At 37.0% G+C, this 21910-nt stretch overlaps 1 protein-coding gene and 1 non-coding gene across 2 annotated transcripts in view; both read right to left on the bottom strand.

The window, feature by feature from the left end:
* Window positions 1-1141: 1141 nt before the first annotated feature.
* Window positions 1142-21910, bottom strand: part of LOC135685897 (acetylcholine receptor subunit alpha-1-B) — a 34075-nt gene continuing 13306 nt past the window's right edge. The window contains exons 3-7 of the mRNA XM_089108977.1: window positions 21501-21545; window positions 21149-21258; window positions 20385-20685; window positions 4975-5233; window positions 1142-2303 (exon numbers count right to left, since the gene is read on the bottom strand). Coding sequence (XP_088965103.1) covers window positions 1678-2303; window positions 4975-5233; window positions 20385-20685; window positions 21149-21258; window positions 21501-21545 — 1341 coding nt within the window. The 3' untranslated portion in view covers window positions 1142-1677. The remainder of the gene's footprint in view (window positions 2304-4974; window positions 5234-20384; window positions 20686-21148; window positions 21259-21500; window positions 21546-21910) is intronic.
* Window positions 9755-9827, bottom strand: Trnak-uuu (transfer RNA lysine (anticodon UUU)). Its single transcript has one exon. It is a non-coding gene; the product is annotated as a tRNA-Lys (tRNA).

The raw sequence follows: 21910 nt of genomic DNA on the forward strand, positions 1-21910 counted from the left end.
CGGAACTTGAGCTGTGTGTAATTCTCAAACTCTTAGCAACATAAATTACTTGGACTAAAGTACTTACCGTAAATTCGAGAGGCAATTCACTTTTGTAAAGAAAATACTAGATTTCCACAAAACAAAATGATTTCTCAGGATTTACCGATTCCTACCATAGAGTGATTGGCTGTTCGGATTTTGTCATTTAAAATCCGGAACTTCAAAGGCCAAATTTGGTTATGGAAATTGGTCAAAATTGGTATAAATTATATCTTTATTTGATATTGAAGAATGGGACAGTACCAATTTTGTGCGTATCACCAGACTTTTTAATATTGTGTCCCAGGTTTGAAAATTTATGCAGTTATGTTGCGTAAGGTAAAACAAGGTAGAAGTCGATCGAAACCATCGATGTTCCCCAGTGGATATTCAATTTAAAAATAAGATTTCATGATTAAAATTTGCTTCAAATAATGTGATTTCCGACGAATTTGAATCATTAGATCATAAAAATTTTTATCTTCGGCGGCAACCATGGTGCCTCAGGTAGTAACTTCATTTTACCCTTGTCCTAATCTACGGATGTCAGGGGCATTCACTGCAAGTATGAAGAAACAGAGACATTTGCAATTTTCTTTCCAGCTAAGGCAAAAGTTATGAGTTTTTCCGCCCCACCCCCCTTTACACTTACATGAAATGCTTCTATTTCAAATAAGTCAAATAAATTTCGTCGGAAAATTGTTCTTTCTGGCCTCCTCTAGAATTCATTCGCCACGACGCCCCTGACCATAATGCATGGGAATGTGGAAGGATCGAGAATGCAAGGTCAACCAAGAAAGAATTGGATAAATGACATAAAAAGATGGACAGGCAGAACGATTTTGGAGTGCATTAGGCTGGCTGAAGATGGTAAGTTATGGAGCACTGAAGGGAGGTCAGTACACCACACTACTTACGTTCGAGGCTGATAAGTTTTATTGAGCAAATATTGCTATTGATACTCAATAGAAATATTAAAAAATTATTTGATTTTGAAATTTACCATGTCTTGAGGTTGGAAATAGATAGACATTTATTGCTTTTATAATTAGTAAACAAAATTCTAGATTCATTTATTACAAGTCGAACAAAAGGCACCTGAGAAATATCTCGCTATAGATGCTGTTGAGACATATCATAAAAAGTTAATTTCTTAACATATTACATCATCTTTTAACTTGTAAATCAAGCTTCAGTGTGACACTTGTCAAGAGATAAGGACATCCAAGTACTACAATGCTCATTGAACAAAAGTAGTCTCAAAAGTAGCAAAGCTTCCAGCTGTAATTTTTTGATAATCTTCTCCTTTGACAACGTAGTCAACAAGCCTAGTTCAAAGGCGATGGCCTTACTCAACCCACTCTGTCATTACAGAGCATCTACCAAATCCGGTCCACAGCATATGTGACAATTACAAAGACAAAAATCTTTGTGTTTCTTTAAAAATCAGTTGCAAAGCAACATCTCCAATCAAGGGACATCCAACAAGCACCATGACTAGACTGCTGATTTCACCAAACTCAAGCCAAAGTCATACATGTTTATTGCGTTTAGAATTCAAGCGGGGTTAAATAAAAAATTGTGGTTAAAGCACGGTTGGAGACGGTAAGATTCTGAGAACTGCTTTGACAAGCTCGCAGCATTCATCAACCAATTCTAGGGACTGTCACGAAAGAGAACCATATCCCGAAACCTTTCAGATTGCATAAATATTGCTGACGCAGAAACAACACCAATTACTATTGAAATCGCAAGAAGAAGACGATCTAGCACCTTCGCGGCGTCCCTCCACTCCTCTCCGTTTTTATTTGATTCAACAGCATCTTTATTAACCACACCGTTTCCAATTGCTCCTCCATCGTTCAAACCTTTTATGGCCTTCCTTGAAATCAGGGGGGATTTGGATCTTCCATTACCCTCCTCCATATCGCTATCATGACTCTTCCTCTCTCTCAAGGAGCCTCTCATTGATCCCATTCGAGACAGTGTCACCTCAGTGTTATTTTCATTTGCCATGTGTGAAATTGTTCCTAAATTGATAGAACTGGGGCCTTTGGCTTTTGCAAAAGACGAATCAAACTCTGAAAACGATTCTTCTTTGGGCATGTCTTTGCTATGCTTTCTTGGGGTAATTTCAACACGCAGAAGCGTCGCCAACCGGCCTAGTAAGATTTTCCTAACCAAAGGCGACATTCGTTGGTTGCGATGATAGAAATTCAACACAAGACAATTAAGCGCCATTGCCATACCAATTTCAAATATTGATACCGTGTAATAAATACCTATAAGAGAACGTAGAACACATAAATCTAGTTTAAAAACATAGGACTAGGAATAATTCGCATAATTTTTAGACAAAAGCTTATTGAAGTTTTGTTGGAGAAACAAATTTATATCAGTTTATGAAAGAATTGAACATAAAGAAGAGAATTTAAACAAAGAGAATCAGCATAAAAACATCAGGCTGGGCAGTTTGAAAAAGAGAGGAACAAAAATAAGCAAATAAGGAAATAAGAGATAAAGAAAGCAAGCTTTTCAATGTTGCGTTAAAGCTACCCTTTTAATACTTCAAACTGCAATATTGAAAGTGAACAAATATTTAGGGAATTATTAAGCATTAATTTGGTTTGGTTTTCATTGCTGTTTCTACAATTTGTTTGGTACCCTATTTAGCGTGCAACATATCTTTAAACACGGATTTCTGGACTAGATACTTGAATGTATTGTGCGTTTTAATACTTTACTTTCGAGATTTAAAAGATTTTAGGCCGCTTCTAGCAATGTTGCACGTTTTATTACTTGACTATTGTCATAAATGTTAAAGAACTATAATCTCCGAACTGACAACATATGACTTAAAAGCTTTTAGATTGAAATGAACTGGAACTTTTGACTAATTGTGTCAGATTGATTTGCACTTTTTCAATACTTTATCTGCACTTTATTTTCGTAGAAATATTTTTTCTTGCTTCGGCAATGAATAGCAAATCGACTAACTCCAGTTGTCGTGAAAAGTATGATTTGCTAGCTACATTTATGAAACAAAGCAGATTAAACTTTAGTTAAAACAACACAGCAGCAAAATGAAATAGCAGTGAAAAAATTTCGAAAGTGAAGTTTCTTTGCACTAGCAAGCAAGTATCAAGCCTGAATCACCATGATTAAAAATAATGCTGTTCAGGAGCACATAAATTACCAAACAAATGTGTTCAATTTTCACGAATACTGCAATAGATTACCATGTTTCGATGCATAAGGACCAGGTAAGTTAGCTGGTGTAGAGGCAACCTTCTTGAAGGAAAAATTTTAACTGAAAAGATGAGTAAAGGGTTGTTTAGAGCTTAGTAATATTCGTCGGCAGATTTTTGTAACTGGAAGATTAATATCTATGAAGCTAAACTGTGTCGAAACTTCGTACACATTAAATTGGCCATCTTTAAAGTTAAACAGACATTTTCGACTGTAGAAATACTAAAACCTAAAGAGAGCTTACGATGTAGTCTGCACTTTACAAGCATTTCAATTTCAAGAAAGGATGGCGTCTTACGTGTTTACAGGGAAGAGAAAATGTGGAAAACCCAAAAAAGTCGGGCAGATCAAATTTTTGTGAAGACTTTCAATACCATTACCCTCTGTTGAGCGTAAAGGCAAAGATCGCACCAAAAGGAAAAGGCAAAGACCCAAGGAGTGTTACCCATTTAAGACAGTAAGTCAGTTATAGTCATAGAGATATGGTAATAGTTCATTTTGGATCCAAATAGCCATTGCTTATAGTCGCCAATCCAACTTGCAGCCTCGTTTTGAATGTGCTTCAAATTTCTTCGCACTAAATTTTTGGTTTCTGATTTGGATTAAAGACTAGAATTTTACTCTGCATTTGAAAAATTCGGATAGTTTTGCTCATGATATCGATTTATGATGACACAAAGTTTGGAAGTTTTTAAAGCATTTGACCGTGTTTTGCAACGGAGGCTGAAAAGTGTCACATTGGGTGATATTTGCAGTCAAATCTATCACAAGTGTTCAAGGTTAAAATATCATTAAATCTACCATACATGGACAGTCACTACAAAGTATGACGAGAACTTATAATCAGAGCGAGAAAGATCGTTCAATGAGGTCTAGAGTTATGCACGAGATCGTTGGTTGATTTGGTGTATTCAGGAGCCAATGCTCGAGTTATTGAAGAGCCAATGCTGGGGTAAAGACAGAGCAATGCAGCTCCATAATATTCTCAACAGTATCAATGCTAAAATCTCAAGCAAAGTTTCAGCTGCACGATTTTATAAAACAAGCAGGTGTAGTCTGCATTGTACAAGCATTTGAATTGCGTATGAAGAATGTATTTAAAAATGCCTCACCCAGTGATTAACGTGAAGGAATATAATGTATATTCTTTATCTGTTTTATCTGCAGCGCATTTGTTACTTTAAACTTGCAGGCTATCTTGTCTTCACTGGTATTTATTGTGATAAGATAGAAAAACCTTGCTTGTTTGCAGCCTTTAGGCTACTTGCGCAGTGGAAGTTAGATTCAATTTGCATATTCTCGTTGTGTAAGCCAGCTAAAACTACTGTGAGCGCATTCTATACAGATTTTCTTTGTTCTTGTCATTTCATAGAAGAATTCTCACAAAGCACTTTTTATAATTATGCTTCGGAAGAGGCTGTCTTGTGCAAAATATTACCGTATAGATAGGAATAGTATTTTGACATATTGTTGGCAAACTTACTTTTGGGGTGAAAAATTTCTAATGACCTTACTTCAATATAAAATTTCTACCTCTTGATTTACTTTAGATGATAATTCAGGTGAGCTTAATTGGACTCTGGAAGGATTAAGGAATCTGATTATATGATTTTAGGTTTTAGGGTTTGTCTGGGCACCTGAGTTCTCATGCCAACACAGTAATCTATTGCAAATTGCATTTGAAGAAAATCGAGGCAGACGTACCTAACAGAGGAAACGTATCTGAACTGCTTGGGAGCTTCTCTGACGACAATTCCTGAAATATTGCCATCGAAAGAAGCACTGTTATTCCTAAACTGATTCGCTCCCCTGATTTTGGTGGAAGTAAAAAAACCAAGAAAATCATGCAGGCAATAAGGGCACACGGAATGACAAGATTCATCATGTAAAAGAAGTACTTCCTTTTCACGTGTAATTGCAATACCACTATGCGATGTTGACGATCATTCAACCGAAATTTCACCTGGAATTGAAACATGTTTTATAATTCGAATAGAGTTTAATCATAATTACATAAAGCAAATATCATCAAAACAATGACAAGAAACTGTAGCGACAAAAAACTTGTTTTAATCGTCACCTCTGTCATTTTTAGCGTCATTATCGTTACCAGTCGACACTTTCGATTTTTCACTAAACGATTTTTATAACGATCGTCAAATATATTCGCTACGTGACATGTTCAGTAAATAACGAAGAATTTGGAACCAACACATGGCTAAAAATGCTCATGTCACATGGCACCGAACAAGCACCAACACATGGCTAAAAATCCTTGTTTTTGGGATAAAACGTTGTTCAAAATTGCATTTTGCAAAAGCTCAGCCTTAGCATGTTCTTAATTTGTTCTTAACTTTTGGCCAATTTTGAGGCTCGTGTTCTTATGAATTGTTCTTATAAAAAGAAAAGCAGGTAATAAAACAAGAATGTGCAATGAATTATAGGGGTGCAGTCTCCGAAACCACTTCATAAGCTTGCTGGGTCTTTCATTTTAGGTTTGGTATTTCCTTTTCCAAATGTTTTCTTTACTCTTCGCACAGTGGCGGTTTTAAGGGGGGTCCAAGGGGCCAAGGCCCCAGGCATCACGCGGGCCCCGCAGCAATCTTTGGCCCCGGGCCCCACAATCCCTAAAACCGCTACTGTCTTTGCACAATCCTTGTAGAAACGATCAAAATCGGATAAAAACGAGTTGAAATTAAACTGGCGTTTCCATTGACTCGAATTAAAAGCGGATACATTTTAAGGACGATGAATAGGTAATCTTACTAAAACTTGTTCTTGCACCAAAACCATGTTTTCTCAAAAACTATAAGTTCTATCAGCTAGAAACTTTTCACAAGTAATAGCCAACTACTCTTCAACAAAATGCCATATATTTCATGACGTCAGAATGCGCATGTATAATTTACGGACCAGAAACTCCGGACCAGTAAAAATACTTTAAGAAAGAATTTGAACTGTGGTGAGCTTTCTAAAGACAAATCACCTATGCAATAATGGAACATATAAAAAATACTCCAGGATGAGCAGAGGAAATTGTTGTTATAGCAACCGTTGCTATGGTAACCAAGAAAAAGGCTTTTTTGGCAATTCAAGTCCAAAGATTGTAACCATCAACTTTTCCTCTGCTCATCCTACAAAGCATCTTGAAAGGTACTTATAGACAAAATTTCAGCTTTCTGCCTAATAGGATAAGGAAATGAGGCTTTCTCAAAGTTCGAAAAGTAAAAAAGCGGAAAATCTAATTTAAAGTTTTACTTCATCGTTTTAAGAGCTAGAAATAGCATAACAGGTCAAATACATGATTCTAGTGAAAAGTTAGGTATTCTGACCTACTGAGTTCTTGATGCTTAGTAATCTATCCAAGATTTAGCCAGAAAATTATCCAAAAAGTAGTAACGTAAGTTTTCTTCAACGTAAACGCTTCCGTGGTGGTTCTGATGTAAACATTACATCGATGTTTTCTTCAGCAACAAATGTTATTTGAGGCTCTTTTGGTTCTTCTCTGTCTTTCTTGAGAATTACATCTGGCACTTTATGGGTACTGAACCCTCCAGACATATAATGCCTTCCAGCCTTTGTTCCCATCTTCTTAGCTTTTCTTAGAAGGCGCCGCCGGTTCAGGTATGAACTACGAGACTGATTTCCAGCATTCTTTATTCTGGTATCATTTAAGGCACGAAAGCCTCTTGCTGTATGCACACCAAAATGTTCTATCCCCATCTCCTCCAAAACACAACCAGCACCAGCAGCTCCCTGGTTCCACTGGATAACTGATGCTGCAGCTGCAGCATCAAGTTTACGCTTCCCACAGAAAACACGTTTTGGGCACTTTGACCACAAAACATTATTAAGAGACTCATTTTGATTCTGAGTTAACCCTTTTAAACAACGCTTTAGAAGGTCTTCTTTTGATAATCTTTCAAAAATTGGCTTCAGCTCTGACCGAAAAACAGCAGGAAGACATTTGTTTCGATTGTACGTTTTGGTTTTGTTTAGTTGGTCTTGTTGCCATTTGCACCATGACAGAGAGCCTTTAGGGCAAAATCTATGTTGGATTTCCAATGCTTCATTTTCCCCAACAATACTATGAAAATATATTGCCCATACTGCATCTTGTGTCATCTTCAAATTGCCTTTATTTGACCTTATTGCATACCCATAGTAGTTTTGCAATGAGTCTATTGCAACATCTGTCAATCTCCCTCGTCCACCAACACTCACACCATCTGGAAGTTTGCTTGCTTTCATTTTATTTTTGTACATTCTCAAGTTTGACCCCATTCTTTTTTGAATATGCCCAATGCAATCTTCCTTGGTGACTAAATAGTCACTGCCATATTTTTTAAAGCAAGCATCTGCTACCTCACCAAAAGACGAAGAATCACCATCTCCAACATATGTTACATATTTCAACTTATGTTTCTCTATAGACCGAAGGAACATTGTCACTGCTGCACTTTTCTCCATTGCCTCTGATGATTTGTTGTGGTTGATACAACATTTATCCTGATGCTTCGCAAACCAATCTTTATACCTTTGAGAATCTTTGTCCCAGTTTCCTTTTGATCTACATTCGAAACAAATTTTTGACTTCACTTCCAAATCTAGCACCTCCCCTGTCTCAACTGCCAAAACAAAGACAACACCAAGTAAAGATGAATGACCATATCGTTTTTGCCATGTCCCATCTACAGAGACACTGACTGGAAATACATCATCCTCAATGTCTAGGTCTTCATGTGAAGGAGACATCTTTTTCAAAGCTCTTTTCAAATTTTTGGCAGCTTTCTCTAAGGATTTTTCTACAACAGTACTGTAGCACTGCTCAATCTTGTTAATTGTGTCAGAGTAAGCATTTTTCGAAACTGGTGGTGGTAAATTCAATAAAGAGCACAGTTTTTTTAAACTTGTGTGTCCATTTCCTGTCTCTAGACCACCTTGAATAAGGCGAATATTTACCTCTGACCTTCTACCACCATCTTTAACATAAATGCTGCTATGAAAAATAGATGAATTCTGACAGTTTGTGCACAGTAACAAAAGTTCTTCATCAAGCCCTTTACGTGCCAAGTCATTTTGGAAAAGCTCCAATTTTCCTTTTGCTGACCTACATGATGCACATACTGCAGCTGTAGTTAAAATGTTCTGCAAATTTTCAATGGTTACCAGTTTGTTACCATATGCTTTAATATATTGGCTGCTGTTGTGGCCCTCCTTAGCACTACTTGTTGTTGGTGTGGATTTGTTAATTCCCAGCTGAAATCCTTTGGCTCTTGTTATTGTCTCCTCTCTTTCGACCTCCAATAAAGGGCAGTTATTATCAATCTTCTCAAAAGATCTATTTAACTTCTCTGGTGAAGAAGAACTTGCTGGGCCTAAATCTTCCGAATTTGACTCATGTTCCTGTTCTTGTTTCCGTTTACCACTGAACACTCTTTTCCGTTTTTTTCTGTAGATAGTATTCTTTTTTTTCCCAGGCATGACAAACTGAAGAATTTCAACTAGTTTCAAAAAACGCACAAATGTTATTTCAGCGAATAGTAGAAACGTAAAAAGTGAAGCGTGTCAGTGTCCTCTCGAGGCAGTCGGCAATCTTTTCGACAAGTACTTCATGTTATAGGTGCACAAACATAATTCAACTCAATTTATAAACTTATAAAACCCCAAAAACGACAAATTTAGCCCTGGAAAGTCGGTTGACACCCCAATCATTTCCTTAGCAACCACATTTCATGCGTTGCTAGGCAGGGTAGCTATAATAAAACATAGTTTTATAGGTGAAAAGATATTTTTTTTGCAAAATAGATATCGAGAACTTAAAACCTAATACTTGAACTACAATTTTATACCAGAAACCCAGATTTGAAGAAAACAAATTTCTTTAACATATTTTACCTATTCATCGTCCTTAACCTCTCTTTTATTTTAACCTGGGCTACACAACTTTTTATAGGAACACTAGGCTCCAGTTTCAGCTTCACGTTTCTTACTTTTTACACATAATTTCAGCCTCTCGTGTTTCTAATTTTTTTTTTGTAATCGAATTTCTGTTCTTGTTCTAATAAATTTGTTCAATTGTTGTATCAATGCTTTTTTCTCGTCGCTTTCAGCTGTTCTGTTGCTACTCTTTAATTTTTCGATTTTTTCATTAATTTTTCGAAGGTTGAATCTCAGCCTTCCTTTTGTTGTTCTTATTTTTAGACAAATTTAGTCTGATGTTTTTTACAGGCGCCGCGGAGAAGGGGGCTGTGGGGGTATAGCCCACAACATTTTGCCCAAAATGCAATAAATTTACCAGTCAAACCATTTTTTATTCTGTTCTAGCCCCCCTCCAACTTTTTTAGGCCCCCACTTTTCTCAACGCTCCGCGGTGCCTGTCTTTTGAGGGTTGTTTGATAAAAAGCTTGTAGTGGATACCTATGCGTGTCCCTGTGGAGGAAATTAAAAGGATGTGCCTGTTTATAATTGTCCGCAAATAAAGCGCCCAGTGAGGGACTCGAACCCGCGACCCTCAGGTTAAAAGCCTGATGCTCTACCGACTGAGCTAACTGGGCATGGAAGCAAGGAGAAGGTTAGTTGCGAGTAGATAGGCCTAGCCATGGCTATCTGGTTCTCATGCACGATGGTCAAAGTCTTCATAATCATTGCCATGTCATAGAGGGATAAATTGCGACGTCATCAAAAATCTTTAAATTTTTGAAATTTGAAAATTCACCACGAAATACCGCTATATAGACAAAATCAATGGAATCGTTTAAAAATTGACTGAAATGTGGTCAGTTAAATTTTCTAATGGGTTTCTGTTGTTTTAGCCTGGTTGATATCTACAATGCCTGCCAAAAGTCTTGGAACACTGACATCAATTTCCAAGGTCAAAACCAATCATCCCCCTCTCCCCCACGGAACAATGTTGGTTTACCATCAAACGGATTAGGATTTTAGGAAGCACTTTCTTTTGCGCTTCATTTATGATATTTCTCTAAATCATCAACATTGTTTGAGGGGGAAGGGGGCGGAAGTAGCAAATTTGTTTCATGAAAGGAATGAAAGATATCAAATGCAGCGTAAATTGGTGGGTGTTCCAAGTACTTTTGGCAGGCATTGTCTGAGTTTCATTTTGAAGCTTATTAGATATTCCACCAAAACCAATATCCTCCTATAGGTTTTTGATGGTGCTGATTCCATTTCTGCCATTTTCAACAACGTACGTGTTACCGATAAGGAGATATGGGGGTATTGTTATTTTTCGGGGGTGGGGGTAAGCTACTCCCATAAAACTAAATGCCATATTTCAATTAAGGTGAAAATTGCTAAAATCAAAATCGATTTCCAATAAATAGGATCAAGATTGTATTTTGAATCTTTTCAAAGGCTCGTAGCCAGATGGCTGTCTAAGAAATAATGGGATAGATGAAGGAGACAAATATGAGTGGCAGCTAGAAAATAATCTAAAAATGGAAAGGATGCAATTTTATAAAAGTGACATCGATTCCTCTGTTTCATGTTTCTAATTATAGATAAGGTCGTATTTGAGAATTATGTCGGGTAGTTGCTCTCCTTTTATCACGGATTTACAAGTTGTCATTCATATAGGCCCTTGTTGTGCAATTCAGTGCCCAAATGACAAATTTCAGAGTGTTTACCTAAATTGTAGAAAGGAACCCCGTGTTTCCCACATCAGAGTTCCCAACTGATTGATCTACTATTCCATGTTGGTTGGTAAGGGAACTGAAATAAAACTGACATCCACTCGCCTTCCTGCCCTCCTAAATGCTTGGCCCAGAAGCACTACAAAGAAAGCCCTCTTCCCTACTGTTACTGCATTGCCAAAATGGCCTTTAAGTTAGACTCTACCTGCTACTTTTATCTTCATAAAGCGCAAGGCAGATTATTTCATCGTTAATTGATTGCTGTATTTGTTTGCGTGACATTTGCCACAACAAAATATCTTATTTCATCGAATGTAGCGCGCGTCGATGTGAAGGACAAGGCCCCGCAAGGCAACTCTCACCCTCGGAAATGAACGCTTGTAGACCGTTGTGTAGACCGTGGCTGTTTCTTCGCAATTTTCTGACTTGTCAGGGGGAGGTTTGCCTCCAAATTCACCCAAAAGGTGTATAATAATACCCCTCAAAGATAAAATTAACCTTTGTATGAATTCCATGAAGAAAACGGCAAAATATGACGAAAATCCCACGGTCTACACTCAAAAGGAGAATAAGATCTAGAGTACTTCAAATTCAATTCTCAGAAAGTGTAGACCGTTGACACTTTCCTGAATTTCTTCAGTTTTACAACTTGTATCGATCTGAAAACCTACAATATTTTTTATACTAGCCATGCACACCTACTGACGAGGTTTCGTCTACTTTCTTTGAAAAATACGATTTTTATGAACATTTTAAATTTGTAGACCGTGGCTGTAGACCGTTGGTAACCATTGGCAATAGGCATTTTCATACTACATCACGTGCCCATTAGGAAAGGAGCGTTCTTTCAATTCCTAGCATACTTTAACAATGGAAAACGAACAATTATAATTGGCACAAACCATTTTCCAATTACTGGGACAAGGGAAGATAGAAAATAATAGGGAATGGGGTGTCTATGAGCGCTACCATGTTGCCACATGTGAATGCGAAGGAGCATAGTCTAAGCAAATTTATTAAATTCGTAGATGGTTTTGAGAGGGTTATGGTGAATAAAATTGAGCCATTTGAACAGTTTCTCACCAGCATGTTGTTCGCAATTATTTATATCATGCCATGTTTGTAGACATTCTCATGAATTTTTTTGTTTTTTCATCAACAATTAAACCATAAATAAGGGGACTTTTCAGCAAAAAAACACTTTTTCAAAAGCACTAAACTGTACTGTTTTTCCTTTGAAGATTGATAGTTTTCTTAAACCGATGATCGAATTCTGCACAAAATAACTGTATTCAATAATGATTTAAATGATATTGACGGAAAAAATCAGTAGAATGTTTTTTGTAACAAATAACAATACTCGGATATCTACTATATCAATCGTTCAGAGTCCCAACCCCCTCCCCCCCCTTTTAACTGGGTAAAGAGTGAAAATTTCGAATTTTCATTAGTAGCAGTGAGATCAGCACCATCGAAAACCCTAGGGTAGCACAATGTTTTGATATCGCAGATTGCTGTTTTCAAGATAATTTTCAGACTGTCTGAGTTTCATTTTGAAGCTTATTAGATATTCCACCAAAACCAATATCCTCCTATAGGTTTTTGATGGTGCTGATTCCATTTCTGCCATTTTCAACAACGTACGTGTTACCGATAAGGAGATATGGGGGTATTGTTATTTTTCGGGGGTGGGGGTAAGCTACTCCCATAAAACTAAATGCCATATTTCAATTAAGGTGAAAATTGCTAAAATCAAAATCGATTTCCAATAAATAGGATCAAGATTGTATTTTGAATCTTTTCAAAGGCTCGTAGCCAGATGGCTGTCTAAGAAATAATGGGATAGATGAAGGAGACAAATATGAGTGGCAGCTAGAAAATAATCTAAAAATGGAAAGGATGCAATTTTATAAAAGTGACATCGATTCCTCTGTTTCATGTTTCTAATTATAGATAAGGTCGTATTTGAGAATTATGTCGGGTAGTTGCTCTCCTTTTATCACGGATTTACAAGTTGTCATTCATATAGGCCCTTGTTGTGCAATTCAGTGCCCAAATGACAAATTTCAGAGTGTTTACCTAAATTGTAGAAAGGAACCCCGTGTTTCCCACATCAGAGTTCCCAACTGATTGATCTACTATTCCATGTTGGTTGGTAAGGGAACTGAAATAAAACTGACATCCACTCGCCTTCCTGCCCTCCTAAATGCTTGGCCCAGAAGCACTACAAAGAAAGCCCTCTTCCCTACTGTTACTGCATTGCCAAAATGGCCTTTAAGTTAGACTCTACCTGCTACTTTTATCTTCATAAAGCGCAAGGCAGATTATTTCATCGTTAATTGATTGCTGTATTTGTTTGCGTGACATTTGCCACAACAAAATATCTTATTTCATCGAATGTAGCGCGCGTCGATGTGAAGGACAAGGCCCCGCAAGGCAACTCTCACCCTCGGAAATGAACGCTTGTAGACCGTTGTGTAGACCGTGGCTGTTTCTTCGCAATTTTCTGACTTGTCAGGGGGAGGTTTGCCTCCAAATTCACCCAAAAGGTGTATAATAATACCCCTCAAAGATAAAATTAACCTTTGTATGAATTCCATGAAGAAAACGGCAAAATATGACGAAAATCCCACGGTCTACACTCAAAAGGAGAATAAGATCTAGAGTACTTCAAATTCAATTCTCAGAAAGTGTAGACCGTTGACACTTTCCTGAATTTCTTCAGTTTTACAACTTGTATCGATCTGAAAACCTACAATATTTTTTATACTAGCCATGCACACCTACTGACGAGGTTTCGTCTACTTTCTTTGAAAAATACGATTTTTATGAACATTTTAAATTTGTAGACCGTGGCTGTAGACCGTTGGTAACCATTGGCAATAGGCATTTTCATACTACATCACGTGCCCATTAGGAAAGGAGCGTTCTTTCAATTCCTAGCATACTTTAACAATGGAAAACGAACAATTATAATTGGCACAAACCATTTTCCAATTACTGGGACAAGGGAAGATAGAAAATAATAGGGAATGGGGTGTCTATGAGCGCTACCATGTTGCCACATGTGAATGCGAAGGAGCATAGTCTAAGCAAATTTATTAAATTCGTAGATGGTTTTGAGAGGGTTATGGTGAATAAAATTGAGCCATTTGAACAGTTTCTCACCAGCATGTTGTTCGCAATTATTTATATCATGCCATGTTTGTAGACATTCTCATGAATTTTTTTGTTTTTTCATCAACAATTAAACCATAAATAAGGGGACTTTTCAGCAAAAAAACACTTTTTCAAAAGCACTAAACTGTACTGTTTTTCCTTTGAAGATTGATAGTTTTCTTAAACCGATGATCGAATTCTGCACAAAATAACTGTATTCAATAATGATTTAAATGATATTGACGGAAAAAATCAGTAGAATGTTTTTTGTAACAAATAACAATACTCGGATATCTACTATATCAATCGTTCAGAGTCCCAACCCCCTCCCCCCCCCTTTTAACTGGGTAAAGAGTGAAAATTTCGAATTTTCATTAGTAGCAGTGAGATCAGCACCATCGAAAACCCTAGGGTAGCACAATGTTTTGATATCGCAGATTGCTGTTTTCAAGATAATTTTCAGACAATGCCTGCCAAAAGTCTTGGAACACTGACATCAATTTCCAAGGTCAAAACCAATCATCCCCCTCTCCCCCACGGAACAATGTTGGTTTACCATCAAACGGATTAGGATTTTAGGAAGCACTTTCTTTTGCGCTTCATTTATGATATTTCTCTAAATCATCAACATTGTTTGAGGGGGAAGGGGGCGGAAGTAGCAAATTTGTTTCATGAAAGGAATGAAAGATATCAAATGCAGCGTAAATTGGTGGGTGTTCCAAGTACTTTTGGCAGGCATTGTCTGAGTTTCATTTTGAAGCTTATTAGATATTCCACCAAAACCAATATCCTCCTATAGGTTTTTGATGGTGCTGATTCCATTTCTGCCATTTTCAACAACGTACGTGTTACCGATAAGGAGATATGGGGGTATTGTTATTTTTCGGGGGTGGGGGTAAGCTACTCCCATAAAACTAAATGCCATATTTCAATTAAGGTGAAAATTGCTAAAATCAAAATCGATTTCCAATAAATAGGATCAAGATTGTATTTTGAATCTTTTCAAAGGCTCGTAGCCAGATGGCTGTCTAAGAAATAATGGGATAGATGAAGGAGACAAATATGAGTGGCAGCTAGAAAATAATCTAAAAATGGAAAGGATGCAATTTTATAAAAGTGACATCGATTCCTCTGTTTCATGTTTCTAATTATAGATAAGGTCGTATTTGAGAATTATGTCGGGTAGTTGCTCTCCTTTTATCACGGATTTACAAGTTGTCATTCATATAGGCCCTTGTTGTGCAATTCAGTGCCCAAATGACAAATTTCAGAGTGTTTACCTAAATTGTAGAAAGGAACCCCGTGTTTCCCACATCAGAGTTCCCAACTGATTGATCTACTATTCCATGTTGGTTGGTAAGGGAACTGAAATAAAACTGACATCCACTCGCCTTCCTGCCCTCCTAAATGCTTGGCCCAGAAGCACTACAAAGAAAGCCCTCTTCCCTACTGTTACTGCATTGCCAAAATGGCCTTTAAGTTAGACTCTACCTGCTACTTTTATCTTCATAAAGCGCAAGGCAGATTATTTCATCGTTAATTGATTGCTGTATTTGTTTGCGTGACATTTGCCACAACAAAATATCTTATTTCATCGAATGTAGCGCGCGTCGATGTGAAGGACAAGGCCCCGCAAGGCAACTCTCACCCTCGGAAATGAACGCTTGTAGACCGTTGTGTAGACCGTGGCTGTTTCTTCGCAATTTTCTGACTTGTCAGGGGGAGGTTTGCCTCCAAATTCACCCAAAAGGTGTATAATAATACCCCTCAAAGATAAAATTAACCTTTGTATGAATTCCATGAAGAAAACGGCAAAATATGACGAAAATCCCACGGTCTACACTCAAAAGGAGAATAAGATCTAGAGTACTTCAAATTCAATTCTCAGAAAGTGTAGACCGTTGACACTTTCCTGAATTTCTTCAGTTTTACAACTTGTATCGATCTGAAAACCTACAATATTTTTTATACTAGCCATGCACACCTACTGACGAGGTTTCGTCTACTTTCTTTGAAAAATACGATTTTTATGAACATTTTAAATTTGTAGACCGTGGCTGTAGACCGTTGGTAACCATTGGCAATAGGCATTTTCATACTACATCACGTGCCCATTAGGAAAGGAGCGTTCTTTCAATTCCTAGCATACTTTAACAATGGAAAACGAACAATTATAATTGGCACAAACCATTTTCCAATTACTGGGACAAGGGAAGATAGAAAATAATAGGGAATGGGGTGTCTATGAGCGCTACCATGTTGCCACATGTGAATGCGAAGGAGCATAGTCTAAGCAAATTTATTAAATTCGTAGATGGTTTTGAGAGGGTTATGGTGAATAAAATTGAGCCATTTGAACAGTTTCTCACCAGCATGTTGTTCGCAATTATTTATATCATGCCATGTTTGTAGACATTCTCATGAATTTTTTTGTTTTTTCATCAACAATTAAACCATAAATAAGGGGACTTTTCAGCAAAAAAACACTTTTTCAAAAGCACTAAACTGTACTGTTTTTCCTTTGAAGATTGATAGTTTTCTTAAACCGATGATCGAATTCTGCACAAAATAACTGTATTCAATAATGATTTAAATGATATTGACGGAAAAAATCAGTAGAATGTTTTTTGTAACAAATAACAATACTCGGATATCTACTATATCAATCGTTCAGAGTCCCAACCCCCTCCCCCCCCTTTTAACTGGGTAAAGAGTGAAAATTTCGAATTTTCATTAGTAGCAGTGAGATCAGCACCATCGAAAACCCTAGGGTAGCACAATGTTTTGATATCGCAGATTGCTGTTTTCAAGATAATTTTCAGACTGTCTGAGTTTCATTTTGAAGCTTATTAGATATTCCACCAAAACCAATATCCTCCTATAGGTTTTTGATGGTGCTGATTCCATTTCTGCCATTTTCAACAACGTACGTGTTACCGATAAGGAGATATGGGGGTATTGTTATTTTTCGGGGGTGGGGGTAAGCTACTCCCATAAAACTAAATGCCATATTTCAATTAAGGTGAAAATTGCTAAAATCAAAATCGATTTCCAATAAATAGGATCAAGATTGTATTTTGAATCTTTTCAAAGGCTCGTAGCCAGATGGCTGTCTAAGAAATAATGGGATAGATGAAGGAGACAAATATGAGTGGCAGCTAGAAAATAATCTAAAAATGGAAAGGATGCAATTTTATAAAAGTGACATCGATTCCTCTGTTTCATGTTTCTAATTATAGATAAGGTCGTATTTGAGAATTATGTCGGGTAGTTGCTCTCCTTTTATCACGGATTTACAAGTTGTCATTCATATAGGCCCTTGTTGTGCAATTCAGTGCCCAAATGACAAATTTCAGAGTGTTTACCTAAATTGTAGAAAGGAACCCCGTGTTTCCCACATCAGAGTTCCCAACTGATTGATCTACTATTCCATGTTGGTTGGTAAGGGAACTGAAATAAAACTGACATCCACTCGCCTTCCTGCCCTCCTAAATGCTTGGCCCAGAAGCACTACAAAGAAAGCCCTCTTCCCTACTGTTACTGCATTGCCAAAATGGCCTTTAAGTTAGACTCTACCTGCTACTTTTATCTTCATAAAGCGCAAGGCAGATTATTTCATCGTTAATTGATTGCTGTATTTGTTTGCGTGACATTTGCCACAACAAAATATCTTATTTCATCGAATGTAGCGCGCGTCGATGTGAAGGACAAGGCCCCGCAAGGCAACTCTCACCCTCGGAAATGAACGCTTGTAGACCGTTGTGTAGACCGTGGCTGTTTCTTCGCAATTTTCTGACTTGTCAGGGGGAGGTTTGCCTCCAAATTCACCCAAAAGGTGTATAATAATACCCCTCAAAGATAAAATTAACCTTTGTATGAATTCCATGAAGAAAACGGCAAAATATGACGAAAATCCCACGGTCTACACTCAAAAGGAGAATAAGATCTAGAGTACTTCAAATTCAATTCTCAGAAAGTGTAGACCGTTGACACTTTCCTGAATTTCTTCAGTTTTACAACTTGTATCGATCTGAAAACCTACAATATTTTTTATACTAGCCATGCACACCTACTGACGAGGTTTCGTCTACTTTCTTTGAAAAATACGATTTTTATGAACATTTTAAATTTGTAGACCGTGGCTGTAGACCGTTGGTAACCATTGGCAATAGGCATTTTCATACTACATCACGTGCCCATTAGGAAAGGAGCGTTCTTTCAATTCCTAGCATACTTTAACAATGGAAAACGAACAATTATAATTGGCACAAACCATTTTCCAATTACTGGGACAAGGGAAGATAGAAAATAATAGGGAATGGGGTGTCTATGAGCGCTACCATGTTGCCACATGTGAATGCGAAGGAGCATAGTCTAAGCAAATTTATTAAATTCGTAGATGGTTTTGAGAGGGTTATGGTGAATAAAATTGAGCCATTTGAACAGTTTCTCACCAGCATGTTGTTCGCAATTATTTATATCATGCCATGTTTGTAGACATTCTCATGAATTTTTTTGTTTTTTCATCAACAATTAAACCATAAATAAGGGGACTTTTCAGCAAAAAAACACTTTTTCAAAAGCACTAAACTGTACTGTTTTTCCTTTGAAGATTGATAGTTTTCTTAAACCGATGATCGAATTCTGCACAAAATAACTGTATTCAATAATGATTTAAATGATATTGACGGAAAAAATCAGTAGAATGTTTTTTGTAACAAATAACAATACTCGGATATCTACTATATCAATCGTTCAGAGTCCCAACCCCCTCCCCCCCCCTTTTAACTGGGTAAAGAGTGAAAATTTCGAATTTTCATTAGTAGCAGTGAGATCAGCACCATCGAAAACCCTAGGGTAGCACAATGTTTTGATATCGCAGATTGCTGTTTTCAAGATAATTTTCAGACAATGCCTGCCAAAAGTCTTGGAACACTGACATCAATTTCCAAGGTCAAAACCAATCATCCCCCTCTCCCCCACGGAACAATGTTGGTTTACCATCAAACGGATTAGGATTTTAGGAAGCACTTTCTTTTGCGCTTCATTTATGATATTTCTCTAAATCATCAACATTGTTTGAGGGGGAAGGGGGCGGAAGTAGCAAATTTGTTTCATGAAAGGAATGAAAGATATCAAATGCAGCGTAAATTGGTGGGTGTTCCAAGTACTTTTGGCAGGCATTGTAGATGTTTTTTACCAGTGATTTGATGAACAAAGAGCCCGTGCTTCTGTGGCAATATCCCAGTGGATTTGCAACAGATCAAACGGATTTTGCATATTTAGACTTATTTTGTAGTGTTCTTCAGGGTATGAAGTAAGAATTCTAAAAATACGAAAACAGATTTTTGTGACGTCATCACTCCGCAGATGACGCTCTTTTCGAGTCGCCTTGTACATATGCAACTTTCAAAACTGTTTAAAAGTTAGAGCATTACTTAGACTTGATACATAGCAAAAAGAAAAGATCCAGCTTTGCAAAACAACGTCTCAGTGCTCAAAACCACAGGATTGAAACAGGTAGATACAAGAAGAATCCTATTTTTAGGACTGATAGAAAATGTCACTTTTGATAAAACTGCTGTGGATGACGAAATTCATGTTTTATTAGTTTGTACGAGGCTTGTAGGAATTCTTTGTAATCTACGATTTATTCAAAATTTTCCAGAATCTCATCCCTTGATCTTTGTGATTTTTGAGTTTATCTGGTTTTTGAGTCAAGAAAATATAGATTATCTGATATCAATCGCTAATTTTATATCGTTGGATTTTGAATCACGGGAATCGTTTGGGAAGTCCTCTATGTCAGGGGGCTGAGCCCCCCTTGTTAATGCCGAAAACTGAAAAATTTATACTTTTGCTATTGTTTTTCGCAACACTTTGTGCAAGAGTCCCCCTTGTTATTTTTGTAGCACTACACCAATCCTCTCTGTGCTCATCTAGGTAAAGTTAACTTTTTAGCTTATAATTTTTTTACAGTTGCTTATCTTTGTATTAGTTGTTTGCTTTATTCTGAGATTTTAATTAATTTATTAACCTGTAACTATAGTAATTATTTTGGCGATGGGCCATTTTGGTATACAAGCCTTATTGTAAAAAGGAATAACCTCGAATTAACCCCCTGGAACATTATTGATTTGATTCATTATTTAAGGGCGACTTGTCTGAAATTCGACACATACTAGTAGCTCATTTTCTATTTAGAAGATTGCAAAATATTTTATATATTCGACTTGAAGATTTCTAGTATCAACTACCACAGAACCATAAACTTTGACGAAGATATGAGAACACAATCAATACCTTATGTTCATATAAAATGGCCTTCGCGATCTCCCATTCTCCATTATTTTTGTACTCAGACTTGTCTCCGAGCGCATCTGGATCTCTAACTTTGAGTCTTAAATACCTTTCGTCGAAATTCCAAGACCCAAACTCAAGATCGCAATGTTGCTGATCAAACGGAAAGTAGGTGACGTCAATCTCGCAAGTGCTCTTGTAGAAGTCAGCATACGTCATCGTGCAGTTGCCATCGCTACTGACAGTCACCATCAAGCTTTCGAGGATTTTGATCGCATCTTTGTCAATTTTGTTCTTTATTGCCCTTTAAGGGAAGAGTAATATTATGTTTGAAAAATATCTGTTGGTACAGTCGCCGACCATCTTACGATTTTATGGGAACCAGGCCTAATGAGACGATGATCGGACAATACCGATAACCCGAAACATTTCGCCATTTTAGTTTTCTGGTAAATGTGATTCTGCCAACAGGCTGCAGTATTCAAGTTTGTTGGTTTTGATGCCAATGATTCCTGTTGCTGGCAGTGGCTTTTGTCCAATAATTGGAAAATGCTTTCCCGACTAATACGGAGACAATCTGATATTTATCTTAATATCTCAAAGTGGATTTTATCAGAGCTTAGACTTCCTTCTTCTATGATTCCTTATTGATACTGGGTCTCTGACGTTGATTTTTAGCCAAGGCAAGATACAGGAAATCACATTAAAGCAATCCTCTTAAATGACTTTCTTACACTTTCGTGCTGATCATGTTATATTTAGCTCACCCATTGAAAAGATGAACTTGTGGAGTCCAAATCTTTTCTTTGCCAATAAGAATTTCTGATACGTTCCCAAATTCACTTGGCTTCCAGCGAAGGGTTGGGTTGCTCCATTCCTGAAAGATGTTTTCATCATTGCAAGTCAAATTTGTGTTAAAAATATCCGATATAAATAACCTCTAGGGTGATTGAAGAAACTAAGGCATACTTTTACGATAAGCTATCAGTTGCTCAAACGAGGTTATTCCAATATTGTATTTTAGTAAGAAATGCATGAGGTTATCGAAAGGTTATCTACATGAAATATGTTATATGCTACCTGAAGAAGAGCTATCGGTTAAAAAATGTTATATGCTACCTGACGAAGAATGAGCTTTGACGTTATAGCTTGTCCTTTTTCACTCTAAAATGTAAGGAAAGTCATTTATAAGGTATCTTTAAAGAGTTCATAAGTGAGAAAATTCGAATTGGTGTGTATTATGATAAAAGTCACAATGCTGGCACCAATCCATTTTCTGTTTTTATAAATCTAGGTTGCAAACAAAGATGATTAATGATAATTCTCATAATAATCGAACAAAAGATAAAGTAACTAAAGTTGAAAACTCAGCTGTTGCCGAATTATCAAAGTTGAACTGTACTCTGTGTACTATTTAAAGTACTGTCGAAGTACTGTTTTAAAACATCTTTTCATTATGCACAAAAGGTCTGGGCTAATAGCTATTTTGATATATAAAACTCACCTGCTGCTAAATTGTTCAAGTCAGT

This window comes from Rhopilema esculentum, chromosome 6 (assembly GCF_057945365.1).
Source record: "Rhopilema esculentum isolate cy_ngs chromosome 6, ASM5794536v1, whole genome shotgun sequence".
NCBI classification, from domain to species: Eukaryota; Metazoa; Cnidaria; class Scyphozoa; order Rhizostomeae; family Rhizostomatidae; genus Rhopilema; species Rhopilema esculentum.